This window comes from Neovison vison, chromosome 13, assembly GCF_020171115.1.
Source record: "Neovison vison isolate M4711 chromosome 13, ASM_NN_V1, whole genome shotgun sequence".
NCBI lineage: Eukaryota > Metazoa > Chordata > Mammalia > Carnivora > Mustelidae > Neogale > Neogale vison.
This window is the reverse complement of record NC_058103.1, coordinates 146,207,726-146,221,943: the sequence shown is the minus strand read 5'-3', so window position 1 is coordinate 146,221,943 and position 14,218 is coordinate 146,207,726. Positions and strand designations below refer to the sequence as shown.

At 46.7% G+C, this 14,218-nt stretch overlaps 1 protein-coding gene across 1 annotated transcript in view; it reads right to left on the bottom strand.

Annotated features, from left to right (window-relative positions):
- ABHD2 (abhydrolase domain containing 2, acylglycerol lipase) overlaps nucleotides 1–14,218 on the bottom strand; it is a 99,457-nt gene that overhangs the window by 68,021 nt on the left and 17,218 nt on the right. The window contains exons 2-3 of the mRNA XM_044231690.1: nucleotides 6,808–6,904; nucleotides 3,771–3,970 (exon numbers count right to left, since the gene is read on the bottom strand). Of these exons, the coding sequence (XP_044087625.1) occupies nucleotides 3,771–3,964 (194 nt within the window). The 5' untranslated portion in view covers nucleotides 3,965–3,970; nucleotides 6,808–6,904. The remainder of the gene's footprint in view (nucleotides 1–3,770; nucleotides 3,971–6,807; nucleotides 6,905–14,218) is intronic.

Here is a 14,218-nt window from a genome sequence, read left to right as displayed (position 1 = left end):
GCGGACTTATCTGATGCTCGGTGACAACAGTGGTACTAGACTCGGGTTACTCGTGCTAAAGGACATCACAGGCGTGCTGCCTGTTTCAATTTACACAGGAGGAAACCAAGGGCAAGGAGGGCTGTCATTACGTCCAGGTTTCTGTGGCTAGTTTAGAAGTAGAAGACCTAGGTTTCCATTCTAGTCCCAATTTCAATTCAGGGCTTTCTGTCTACACCACTGCTGCCAACAACCATTAGGAAATTTGAATAGTTGACAGAATTCTGCAGCTATTAAAAATCAAATGTTAGAACATACATAGCATTGTGGGCAAATATCCATGGCATAAAGCAGGCCACCCAACACATACAGATCCCTGCTCTGGGCAGGGGAGAGGGTGCATCTGTAGAACAAAGAGACCCAAAGGGATTATCACCTAAGTAATAATGGGATATATCTCTGAGTAGGAGAATTAACAGATGATTTTCATGTGCTTTATTTTTCAGTTTTAGAAAATGAATATGCATTAAATTTTTAATTCAGAAAAAAGTGGACATTTGTAGCATCATCTAGATTTTCTCATAATTTCTAAGCCAAGCTTTAGTCTGCTTACTCCACTGAAAGCAAACATTTCTGGAGAACAAAAAAAGTGAATCACTAGGTAAATATTGATCTGTTGCTAAGTGAACAAGAGACACATCATACCATGTGAGAATAGTTTTCCTCCAGACACTAAAAGATGCATTTCTAATGTATCTTTGGATAGACCATCTTGAAATAGATTCAAAAACTAACTTTAATGCTGAAAGGGAGGGGAAAAAATCCTTATTCTCATAACATGTTTTCAATCTTCACCTTTCATCAGTTTTTTTTTTTTTCCCCTGTACCAGAGCAGCACGGAGATATGCTCTGATACCACAAACAGGTCTTGATAAGCCGCTGCCTTCAGTCAGCGTTATTGGGTAACACCATTAGCTTGCAGTAAATCAGTTAACTGAACTTTCTGGCCCCGACGATTGTTTGTGAAGGTTGCAGACAGGCTTCCTCTAGGAAAAAAAAAAATCTTCAGAGTCTCAGGAGAAGCACTTTTACCCATAACCGACATGTTTCCTGTCCTCAGCTTCAAATATATGAGAGGCCAGTACAGAAATGTGACACAGAGAGAGAACTTCAAAGATAGTGGCTTCTGACAGAGTGATTAAAATACAAAGAGGGTCACGTGGGAATTGGAAGGCCACTCCGGGGCCCCTCCTGCTAAAGACTCTCATCTCGGGCCAGCCCCTTGCTGTTCTCTGCTCCCTTCTCTCCCTCTATATCCTGACAAGAATCTGTCCATCGCCCCATGGATGAGAGGGAGACTAAGGCTGGATTCAGTTATCTTCTCTTCTCTTGGAAGTTTCCTCAAAATGAAAGGAAAAATGAGTCCCACCTCAAAGTCGCTAAGAAGCTTAAATGCATAACGTCTACAAGAGACACGCAACACATTCAAAATGTAGGAATGAGGACAAAAGAGGGTAACATGAAAACATTCTGCTGATAAGCTATATGAGGGCAGGATATAGTTATTCCTAAAATTAGAATCTTTAAAAAAAAAAAAAAGAGGTTTGTTGGGGCATCTGGGTGGCTCAGTCAGTTGAGCATCTGGCTCTTGATCTCAGCTCAGGTCTTGAGCTCAGGGTTGTTAGTCTGAGCCCCACACTGGGCTCCAGTATGGAGGCTACTTAAAAAAAAAAAAATAAAAATAATAATAAAACAAGAGGTTAGTTAAAAGATGGAAGAGAAATAGTGAATCCTTTTGTCCTTTGTTCATTTGTCACGTTCAAGTCCAAGAGCTTGTCTGTTTAGAATTTAGCTGTTTAAGTAATGTTCCAACATGCTGAAAGGAGGCTGGTCCTATTCTCAGAGGGACAGGTCTTGGAAGGAAACAGTTTCTAGGCAACTCGTCCCTTTGCACCTACCTTCAAACCATAGCTAAGTAACTGACACTGATCTCCATCCTTCCCTATTTGGGTTTTACCAGGAGGGAGCGGGTGACTGGTTAACAACAGGGGTGGACACTGCCATGAGGTTCAAGGACATCTGTGGCCAGGGACACACTTCCAGATCAGGGGAGTGGGTGGGGCCATCTCAGCATGTGGCACTATACCAGCACCTCAGACTCAGGGAGACAGTGTGCTAGGGCAGAAAAAGAACACAGAGAACTGTTGGATTTAATATTTCTGGGTTGTTTTTTAAAGGAAGACATGAAAAGAGGTAAAAACCTGCCATAATTAACTTTTTTTTAAAACTTTGAACAATTAGTATGGGATCAGACCATCTGTGATGATTTTCTGGGGATCAGACAACTGCCACTTTTCCGTGGCTTCCTCTGGTGACTCAGGAACCCATGCGGAGTAGAACTTTGTACTCATCTACACTCTTCATGTACATGTTGACTCAATACTTTTGCTTTTTTCTCTAAAAATGGGATAGCCAAGGAACTTGGGTCTAACTGGTCCCACTCAATGTGAGAGCAGGTGCAGTTCCAAAGTCAACATGATGACATTTATACCGTACATGGCATTCCCAAGTATTGGGCAACGTGACAGAGTTACGCATCACTCTCGACTTGATAACTTTTGAGTCCTGGCATTGCTGTTAAAAGTAAAAAAACTCCACACAAACACCCCAAACACCCAAAGCCCACGACGGCAGCTCTTTGCCCTTGGCTAAGAGCATGTGAAAACCAACTAGACGATTGCACAAGACAAAGCAAGAATCCAAACTCCCAGATGTGTCTGCTGGGCACTTGTCCACTCTTAGAAGACAATCATTGACCCGATGCCACCAACCCCGTAGAGGGGGTGAAAGGTTATATCAGGAGAAGGGGAAAGCTCCTATTACTATCCATTGAGTCTCAGAAACTACACCGAGTTTCGTCCTCATGTGAACGGTGTCAGGGGACACCGTTTAGTAAGACAGTTCTAGAAGAAGCTCCCATCTTAAGGCAAGCCTGGCAGAACGTCATCTGTTTGAAGAAGCACAAACAGTGAAGCAGCAACAATGAGCGAGGAGGAAGGAATTCAGACCCAGGACTGCAGGGAATACTTCATGCTTCATGCCCCAGTCTGGCCCTGAGCCCCAAGGGAAGACAGAATTATTCAGAGAACATCAACAGGGAAAAATTCAACCATGCACCTCTAGAAAACAGGGGAGACAGAGAATGAAGATTCCCGTTACTTCACCACAACATTTCCTCTCTCAGAAGCAGTGCTCACCCTCGCCCCCTCCAAAATATGGTTCTGGGGCTTCACAGAGAAACCTGGGTCCCTCACTATTCAAGTATTCTCTTAGCCGACGTCTAGTACGTTTTTCAGTAATGCAGATGGAAAGTACCAACCCGTAAATCTGTGCTTTTTTTATTCTTGCTCATTATTTTAGGGAAGGATGGTTCCTCTGCCCTAGGACTGGCAACAGCGCACTTGAGAAAGGGCTAGAACACTGTCCAAGTTTTCTGTATCTACCTAAAAATGACTATTGCTTTCTGCAAGTCCCTTGTCATAGATGTGACCACTACCATGTGGAGAAAGGGATGTTTCCAGGCAACAAAGGGCTCCCCCTGTCCCCTCCCCTCCCCTCCAGGATTCGACCACCAGGCTTGTATGGAGACCGTGGCTATTTTAACACCGAAGACACTACTTTACATGGATGCCTTAGGGACACAACACGACAGGAGTCTTCCCTGAATGCTGTACCAGCCCAACAGACCAGCGGGGGGTGGGGGGCGCATGGTGGGCGTGGGGTCTACTCACTCTTTGGTCAGAAGAGGACAGGACTTGAGCAGAAAGCGCGAGAGCCCCGAGTCCTGGAAGTAGAGGTCAGGCGGGGCGGTGGGGCTCTTCAGATTCAAACAGCGGACGATCACGTACAACACGGCGGCCACGGCCGCCAGCTTCACCCCATCAAACACGGCCGGGAGCTCGGGGGTCTCTAGCATGGCATTCATCTTGAGCTGGGGAGCAAAAGCACACATCTAGGGTTAGAAGTACAGGGAGGAAAGGCAGAGCCCGCGGTGACATGTCACAATCTGGGTATGTCCATAGGGCCACCCAGGGTGATTTGCCATCACGGCCTTCAAGCCACCAGAGGACTGGCAACAACCCAAATCATAGTCTCGTGCACTGACAAACTGGATAAGGTTTGGTTTGGTTCTAATCTGGTGAGCACTTGGAAGATGAGCAAACTAGAAAATGCCGAGAATAGTGTCTTTTAGGGGCGCCTGGGTGGCTCAGTGGGTTAAGCCTCTGCCTTCAGCTCAGGTCATGATCTCAGGGTCCTGGGATCGAGCCCCACATCGGGTTCTCTGCTCAGCAGGGAACCTGCTTCCCACCCCACCCCTCTCTGTCTGTCTCTCTGCCTACTTGTGATCTCTGTCTGCCAAATAAATAAATAAAATCTTTAAAAAAAAAGAATAGTGTCCTTTGGGGAGTAGGGAAACAAGTCCAGTCCAAGAGGCTCAAGCTGGACAGGAGGTGGTCCCCTGATTTCCATGGGCTGGCAGCCCTGAGTGGCTCTGTACCAGGTGTGTGTGAAGCACTATGTTTACAGCCTGGGAGACAAAGCAAGCGGGGCCTGACTCTGCCATCTGCTCCCATTGGGGGTGGGGGGAAGGGGCAGCCCCAGTGCTAGAGACAAGTTCAGACTCCACCTGGGGGAGGGGGGGGGCAGCCATCCTTGAGCCTGGGCTTCAGGCAGTGTGAAGTGGAACTCAGTCAACTTCTTTCCCCATCCTCATGGACGATAGCCATTAGTCCAAAATCCAGACCAAAATTAAAAATTGGGGGTGTAGAGAATGTGTATGCAGGTCTGGCTTTTCCCCAAGCTCTCCTGATATTTTATCTTTTGAGGTAGCTTTACCTTATACACAACACACACACACACACACACACACACCCCTTCCAAACACAGAAAACCAAACATCAAAAACAACAGAAGCAACAGCAACGAAAACCCAGTCTTTTCCTCGCTGCTTAGCAGAAAAGCAGAACGTTAGCTGTTACCTTAAAAATCAGGGAAACCACGAGCTGAACGAAAAGGAGAAAATGGTAACTCACAGCCGAGGTAGCTATGGCAACCACTTCCCTGGAATGGTGTCAGGTAGCCTCTGCTAAAAACAGTCTGCACGGGAACTCTGGTGGCCCACAGTGCAGCCAGGACTGGCAAGGCAAAACAATCTCTCAAAAACGTGCGCGGGGCATGACTGAATGAACTCTCTGCAGACCCCCAGCGAGGCCAGTGGGGTCCGAGAAAGCCTTTCCTAAGGTCAAGGTGACGTTGGCAAATAGAGGACTGACCAGACCGCCGATGGCCTCTGGCCGGGGTTCCAACTCCGTGAGGAAAGGCAATCAAAGATCAGGCCTCAACTAGACTTCTACTATGGGGGCAAGAAAATAATTTTAAAAAAATGTATCCCACATGATTTTGAATCAAAATACGTTTTCAGCTGTATCAACCTTTGACCCTTTATGATCTGACAGTTGCCTTAAAACCTAACTTCTGGGGGTGCCTGCCTGGGTGGCTCAGTGGGTTAAAGCCTCTGCCTTCGGCTCGGGTCATGATCTCAGGCTCCTGGGATCGAGCCCCGAGTTGGGCTCTCTGCTCAGCGGGGAGCCTGCTTCCCTTCCTCTCCCTCTGCCTGCCTCTCTGCCTACTTGTGATCTCTGTCAAATAAATAAACAAAATCTTTTAAAAAACAAAAATAAAAACCCCTAACTTCTGGCTTGGTCCAATTTCAATGTCAATGTTTAATTTTTAAATTTTATTTCAGAGGATTAAAACTTAACCTCTGGAGATGTGTCATCTCACTTCTGGGGCCGTGTCCCCTAAAGGCTGACTATATATAAGCCCCTAAAACAGGATTCTTAACTTGAGGTCTGTGGCTTCCCTATAGGATTCTAGGAAACCCACTTGAAATTATATGTGAAGTCTTGTGTGTATGTGGTTTTCTATGGCAAGGATCTGCAGATTTAAAGATTTATTGATTTGATTGAAAGAGAATGAGAGAGGGCTCATGTGCTCTGGGGAGGGGCAGAGGAAGAGACAATCTCAAGGAGATTCCACTCAGCATACAGCCCGATGTGGGGTTCGATCTCACGACGCTGAGATAGACAATCTGCAGACTTAATCAGGTTCTCCATGGGGTGTGCGGCCTAAAAACATGCACAGCACCCAAAGTGCTCCCTGGGTTTCCCCTGCATCTCTGGTCCTGCACCTCACGGGAGACCACCCTTCCCCCACCGCCTACGCCGATCAAACTGGCAGATGATGAAAATTCAAGAAGCTGCTGTTCATTAATATGGATTTATAAGTCTGGTGACTGAAGGGCCCCAAACAATATCCAGCAGGAGTTCTAAAGTTTCTCTGACGGGATTCTGGTAACATGGTCTTTCCTGTCCCCTTTGGAAAGAGAACCAAGAAATGCAGCATGTGGCTTACCAGTTTCCTTGTTGGTCAAGAATTGAAATTTTATGGAATTAAAAAGAAGCCCCTCCCTCCCCACTTCCTCTCACTATTTGTTTTTTTTGTTTTGTTTTGTTTTGTTTTAAGATTTTATTTGACAGAGATCACAAGTAGGCAGAGAGGCAGGCAGAGAGAGAGGAAGGGAAGCAGGCTCCCTGCTGAGCAGAGAGCCGGATGCGAGGCGGGGCTCGATCCCAGGACCCTGGAATCATGATCCGAGCTGAAGGCAGAGGCTTTAATCCACTGAGCCACCCAGGCGCCCCTCACTACTTCTTAACATAAGGGGAAGTGAGGAGGAGAAACTAAACTGAAAGTCTGGGCCATACATACCTATGTCCCTTCTTCCTCTTTACTGCAAAGATTGTCCTTGAAGAGTTGTACAGCCGGGTCGCTTGGGTCAGATCTCTTATTCAAATTAACCTAAAAGCTGAAAAGATTGGATGGTCATGTTTTAAAAGATGAGAAAGAAGCAATTTAATTAAAATAAAAGCACAGTCTAAGTCGCTCTTCCTTTCAGGTCTTTGGGGAGAAAGATCATTGCTTTCCTTCACGCATACGCCACACTCTCGGCCCTCGGCCACTGGAACAAACCTGCCAAAGGACGTCTTTGTAGAGCCACAAACTGACAGGCTCTCTGGTTTCGGGGACAAGTTATCTGTTGCATTCAGAACTCTGGCTAAAGCACATGCATACGGCTTTCACGATTTATCTTATATCGTCAGCTTCGGAAAGGCCTGAGAGCTATCATGCGGGTGACCGAGGAAATCACTTATTAGCAAGGCTTGAGGTCGAGATGGCCGTGGGTTGATGCATCCCTTGTCTCCCAAACACAGAGCAGCGACAGATGAAACGTGAGCTGAGAGACAGAAGGGCGTGGAAGCCCGGCACTGGGAGCAGAAGAGCGCTGGAAGCACGGAGTGGGAAGTCACACTGCCTGCCAGGTCTGCATCGGGGCTGGGGGCTGGCTGTGGAGGGCCGCCAGGAGCTAAAAGTGTGCCGTGTGAGTGGGGACCCAGAGCAGGGCCTGCTGTGCTGCAAATACATGGCTTCCAAAGCAGAAAACAGAGAGGGGTGGGGTGGAGGGGCAAGCTGGCGTTTTTATGGCGCTGCCTATATGCACCAAGCCCTGTCCATGCTACTTACCTACACCATCCTTCCTGCACCGTACGGAGCAGGTACTAGTATTATCCCCATTTCATAGATGGGCAAACTGAGGCATAGGAAATTTGAGTGACTTGCCCAAGCAAGGCCACCCAGCTAGTAGGTAGAGAAACCAGGATTCCTATCTGGCTCCAGAAGCCCTCCTCTCCGTGCTATTTGTAAGGAGGAAAAGTAAAGAGAGAAAGAGAGAGGGAGAAGCAGGCAAGAAAGAAAACCGAAGGGACAGAAGACACAGAGGAGACACCAGTGGCTTGTGCACAGTCACACAGCGGTGACAGCAGAGCTGGGATCTGAGCCCACGGTTCTTGGATTCCACCACATCAAAATGACTTTAAAAGTAAATGAAAGCCGCTTGAAGGGGAGACTCAATTAACCTTCAGAGCAGTCTTGCTCAACCTCAAATTTTATTATTTCTTCATATTCTGAGACAAATTAGCCACAGAAGACCAGGCTTTGTTGAGGTGGGGACCGAAGAGCAAAGTCTCCACCCACATCACAAGGCACCTGACCTTTCTGGGGCTCAGCTGCCAGCTAAAGAACAAGGATCGAACGGACCAAAGAGCAAAGTCAGCAGCCCAGGGGAGAGCGTTGTGTTTGACCAGCATTTTACAAAATTAAGTTCATTAGCTGCCAAGTTATAAACACCAGGGGACTTCAGATAAAAACCTGAATTTCTGGTTCCTCTTGGGAAAAAAAAAAAAAGATAGGGAAAGAGAAGATTTGGCAACACTGAGCTTGTGTTCTCACTTGGCAATAACGGATGGAGCCGAGAGGCAGCTGCCCCTTCCAGACAGGGCCTGTGACCTCCGTGCTGCCACAGTCCCCACCACTCCCTATCATGCCCCAACACTGACCCCACCCCCGCCTGCTTAATAATTCATGGTGCCAGAGTGGTTCCCGTGGCCATTGGACCACTGGAGGAACCTGTGTTAAGATCCCTCTGGCCCTGGATCAGTCTGCACTGACTGAATATTCAAAACCTACATTAATCAGTATATATATAAATAATAAATTCATAGAAAAAAATCTGGAAAGACAGAGTGGTACATCCGATGTGCTGCGTTTTGTCAGCCTCCCAGCTCCATGGGGAGTCTGCTTCTCCTTCTGATCTTCTCCCCTTCTCCCCTCTCATGTTCTCTCTCTCTCAAATAAATAAAATCTCTAAAAAAAAAAAGTGTGGTGCGTTTTGTTGTTATTCAAGTGGATGTTTATCTATCTATGCCTTTTTCCACAAACTATTTGAGGAGGTTTCAACAGAACGCTGAATGGGAATGTGTGTAGAAAAACCCAGAATTGTGGCAGAAGGCTGACTGCTTCCCCAAAGTCTTTTCCTTCTTCCTAGTAAGAGACCGTAAAATGGGCCTGCCGCACTGGAAAAAACTACAGATCCCAGCTGCCTTGGCAGGTAGGTGAGTCCACATTTAAATTCTAACCAGTTCTGAAGGTGCTGGTCTGAGTTCTCTGAAGCCTCCTTAAAAGGCAGGAGGTTAACTCTTCTTCTACCCTTTTCCCTTCATGTATCCCTGGAATGCAGATGATGTGGCTGCAACCCCAGCAGCCACCTTGGGCCATGAAGGGACCTTGAGGTTGCTCTAGGAGCCATGTTAAGAGGACAGCAGAGTAGAAAGACAGAAGCCTGGGGGCCCTGGTGATTTCATGGGGCCACCATGACAGACCTAGACTGTCTACCTCTGGGTTTCTTTTACGGGACAGAATAATCCCTTCCATGTTTAAGCCATTGTTACTTCTAGATTCTTCCTGTCTGCAATTTAAAAGAATATTTATTTATTTGAGAGGAAGAGAGAGAGCATGCATGTGGGGAGAGGAGCAGAGGAAGAGGGACAAGCAGACCCTGCTGAGTGCAGAGCCCGATGTGGGGCTTGACCCTGAGATCACAACCCGAGCTGAAACCAAGAGATGGATGCTTAACTGACTGAGCCACCCAGGTGCCCCTAGTCTGCAATTACTAATGATAGAAGAGGAAATACTGTATGCCCAAATCTTCTGGATACCACAGTCATTGGGCCACTACAGTATAGGTAATTTTTCTTTTTTTCTTTTCATATTCAAATTCATAATAATAACAATAATATCGATACTAGAAAAAAGCCTTAAAATAACAACTAAAAAAATCTAAGAAGGGGACACCTGGGTGGCTCAGTTGGTTAAGCGTCTGCCTTTAGCTCGGGTCATGATCCCAAGGTCCTGGGATCGAGCCCCACATCAGGCTCCCTGCTTCTCCCTCTGCCTGCTGGTTCCCCTACTTGTGCGCTTGCTCTGTCAAATAAATAAGTAAAACCTTTAAAAAAATCTAAGAAGGAATTATGAACATCTAGACAAGAAAAATCCCTCTGAGAACACACACAACAATCATGGATGTGAGTAAGCCTAGAATAGACCTGAGCTTTCTGACTACAAGAGCAAAGAGGGGAAACCCAGTTAATCTCCTGGTTCTCCAAAGCAGAAAGAAAGGTAATGTGTATTGTACTCTGATCCCAGAAAGCAAGACAGATAACAAGGGGAGAAACATGGCTTTTCTGGCACAGAATCACTAAAAAAAAAGAAAAGAAAAAAGAGAAAGAAAAAGAAAGAGAGAAAGGGAAAAAAACCCTCTGTGGGACTTTATATAAGAGGACCTTGAGGGATGTGATAGGCAATGTCCTCCTACAACGTTTTTTAATAGCAAATGCACTAGAGAATTAATTTCCTCAACCCTCAAAAAACATCAAGGGTTTTAAACTGAATTCAGTTCAGTGAAGGCAATAATCTGAGAGATTTGTAATTATTATGGTCCAGAGATCCACCCTCGACGCGAGGCTTGAACCAGAAGTCCCAAGAAGCTGGGCAGTTCGACCACATGTCCCCAGGGCCACCTCCCTTGAACTTGAGTGGCTCAAGGACCCGGCAACCTACTGTGTGCCTAGCATGATGCGAAGCATTGCACTGGACCGCAGTGAAGCAGAACTCTCACTTTACCTGGGGAGGAAAGAAGTTAATCTTTCTTAAAATGTTTATTTTAATCTCAGTATAATTCGCATATGGTGTAGCATTAGTTGCAAGTGTACAATGCAGTGATTGACTTCCGGACAACACCCAGCACTCAGCACAAGTGCCCTCCTCCATCCCCAGCCCCGATTTCTCCCATCGAGCCCCTCTCCTCCCAGCCAGTCACCAGCCGTGTGTTCTCTACAGTAAAGAGTCTGGCTCTTGGATTGTTTCTCTTTTTTTCTCCTCTGTTCATTTGTTTTGTTTCTTAAATTCCACACGGGTGAAGCCATATGGTATTCGTGCTTCTCTGACTGACCTTTGGCTCAGCATCCTACTCTCTAGCTCCAGTCACCCCACTGCAAACGGCCACAATCCTCTCTTTTCAATGGCTGAGTAGTATTTCATTGCATATATAGGTACACCAATGTGCTTTATGCATTCAGCTACTGATGGATGTTTGGGCTGCTTCCACATCTTGGCCATTGGAAATAATGCCGCAATAAATAAAGGGGGGGCATGTATGCCTTTGAATTCGTGTTTTTGTACTTTGGGGGTAAATAGTAGTGGGATTACGGGGTCATAGGGTAGTTCTATTTTTAACTTTTTGTGGGACCTCCATTCTGTTTTCCATAGTGGCCTCGCCGGTTTGCATTCTTGCCAACAGTGCACGAGCGTTCGAAAAGAAGTTTATCTCAGGGTTCTCTAAACTTTAGAAATTTGGAGACAAGAATAAATGCATGTAGGAAGAAAATGAAGGAGGGAAGGACTTATGGAGCAGCTAGATCTACAACTGGGTCTTGAGTATAGGGTCCAGAAGGAACATGTGTAAGTGTGAGAGAGAGTTTGTGCAAGTGTATGTACAGTTTATATGAATTATATATAAATACATATTTAATATACATATTAAATCCATATATCTACACACACATGGGTGTGTCTGTGTGTATAAAACCAGGCATTAATTAACTGGCAATTTCAGAACAAAACCCTTGACATGCATTTTAATTTACCTTGCTGCATTTGATTTTTATGGTGTTCTTTCTTTCCAAGTTCGACCTGCCACGGAATATTAATATTCTGAACTTGTTCCAGACATAACAAAGTAAGCTGCCATTATACTATTTCGTGTGCCCCCTCTCCCTTTCCTGGGCAGGCAACATGCGATTAATATGAGTATCAGGCAGCCCAGGTGGGGAAAAGGAGTCCCACGGAACAGCAGGGGGGCTGGGCGTGTGCAAAATGGAAAGGAAGTATCACCCCCCCACACCCCTTCCCACCTCCATGAAAGGAAGGGCAAGGCTCACTGCACACCAGAGCCCAGCACACCTCCCCTTCTCCCACTGGTCATTTTAGGACTTACTCATAAAATGCTGTCATTGATAGTTAAAATTCTGTGCGTAGTCTCTGCGTTAACAAGGAAACCCAAGGTGTAATGTACCACAAAACGCCCACCTGGACAGGACCTTTTAGTGCCTCAGTTTCTACAACACGCTTGACTAGTCTTTCCACCTGTGCGAGGGCCCCGGCTTCTCACTGCTCTCCCATGGCTAAGGGGGTTATTTTGAGATGGAGACACAGATGCTGGGAGATGGGTCCCTCCTGGGCTGGGAGAAGCTCCAGCCTTGGGATTCTGAGACCTGGGTCCTAGCGCCTGCCCTGCTCCTTCCAAGCCAGTGACCTTGAGTAAGTCACTTAACCTTTCTGGGGGCCCTAAAGACCTCATCTGGAAAATGTGAGGATTAGGTTAGAAGTAGATGATGCCAAAGGTCTCCCACAGCTCAAAATTTCTGAAATTCTAGGGATAGAATTGCAGTCCTTGGCTAAGGACAAGAAAAACTCTCTGGGTTCTGTCACAAGAGACAGACCCCGCCTGCCAGCTAACTCTGTGAACCATTAACAACAGAACTCCAAAAATCACAACCTTCATGGCCTTTGTTCTTCCTTCAAGTAAGTTAAACAGCCATACATTTGCAGCTGTGCCATTTAGGCCCATGATTCTGTCATATTCCTTCCACCTGCCTGGCTAAGCAATGATTTCAGCCTCAGAATATTAATGTTCAATGATGATAAAAAACCGTACAGTGAGGCAAGAAAGAAAAAACTGGGCAGAGAACTCAAATCCAGAAAATTCACTACGTGGTATAGTGGGAAGCATAGTGTCCCCCCCAAATTCACATCCACCTGGGACCCGTGAATGTGACCTCCTTTGGAAATCGGTCCTTGGCAGATGTAATTAAGCTAAGATCGGCCCTAACCCCAGGACTAGTGCTCTTGTAAGGACCAGTTAGTTTAGACGCAGAGACACAGACATGGAGGGAAGAACTTTTAAAGGTGAAAGTAGAGACTGGGGCAGAGCATTGTCGAGACCCGGAATGCCAAGCATTGCCGGCAACAAGAGATATTGGGAGCAATGCATGGTTGGAACAGATCGTCCCTCCGAGCCTTCGGGAAGGAACCACCTTGATGACACTTTGATTTCAGGCTTGCTCAGAACTCTGAGAAAATAAGCCCAAATTACTCTCATGACTCAGTAGTTCCCCACCGCTGCCCTTCCAGGCTTAAGACACCCTCTGCCATGCCCTTTTGAAAAGTTCCTTGTTACCCAGACAAGCTCCGGCCAATTCAGACCCAAAGCAGCTAACTCACATGAACACTCACGGGCTACTTATTAACACAATCCAAACGGGATTCTGTGCACAAATATTGGCTTGGCTTCTTTGCCTTGTGATTCAACTGTCAGACCACTCCTTCCTCTCCCAGGACCAGGACCTATGGAAACCATGAGACAGACGCATCTGGGAGGGGGTGTCTCCCTCCCAAGCGGACCTGATGAATAAGCTTCAGTACTTCTGTGGGTCCCACTGTAACCACCTCTTAAGGAAAACCAAACCGAACCAAACTCTTAACCTCTTCCTATTCCCTCTGGTGTGGAGGGGGACTTCATGTAGGTCCCGGCCCTGCCGGGAGCTGGTCCAGGATCCATTCCTGGCCCCACCAGTTGGGGCTTGTCCTGGGGCCTCTCTGAACATGCTGATTCAGAGATGGTATTTTATTTTATTTATTTATTATTTTTTTAAGATTTTATTTATTTATTTGACAGACAGAGACCACAAGTAGGCAGAGAGGCAGGCAGAGAGAGGAGGAAGCAGGCTCCCTGCTGAGCAGAGAGCCCGATGTGGGACTCGATCCCGGGACCCCGAGATCATGACCTGAGCCGAAGGCAGCGGCTTAACCCACTGAGCCACCCAGGCGCCCTTATTTTTTTTTTTTTTAAAGATTTTATTTATTTATTAGACAGAGATCACAAGTAGGCAGAGAGGCGGGCAGATAGACGGGGTTTGGGGGGAAGCAGGATCCCTGTGGAGCAGAGAGCCCGATGCAGGGCTCAATCCCAGAAACCTGGGACCATGACCTGAGCCGAAGGCAGAGGCTTTAACCCACTGAACCACACAGGCACCCCCAGAGATGGTATTTTATAACACTCCTCAGATATGGCAAGTGCCCCCAAATATTAGCTGGACCATCACCACTGCTGAGCTCTCCTCTAGCTCTCCTTAGTAAACACCCCCATCTGGCAGAAGTTACCCCAAAA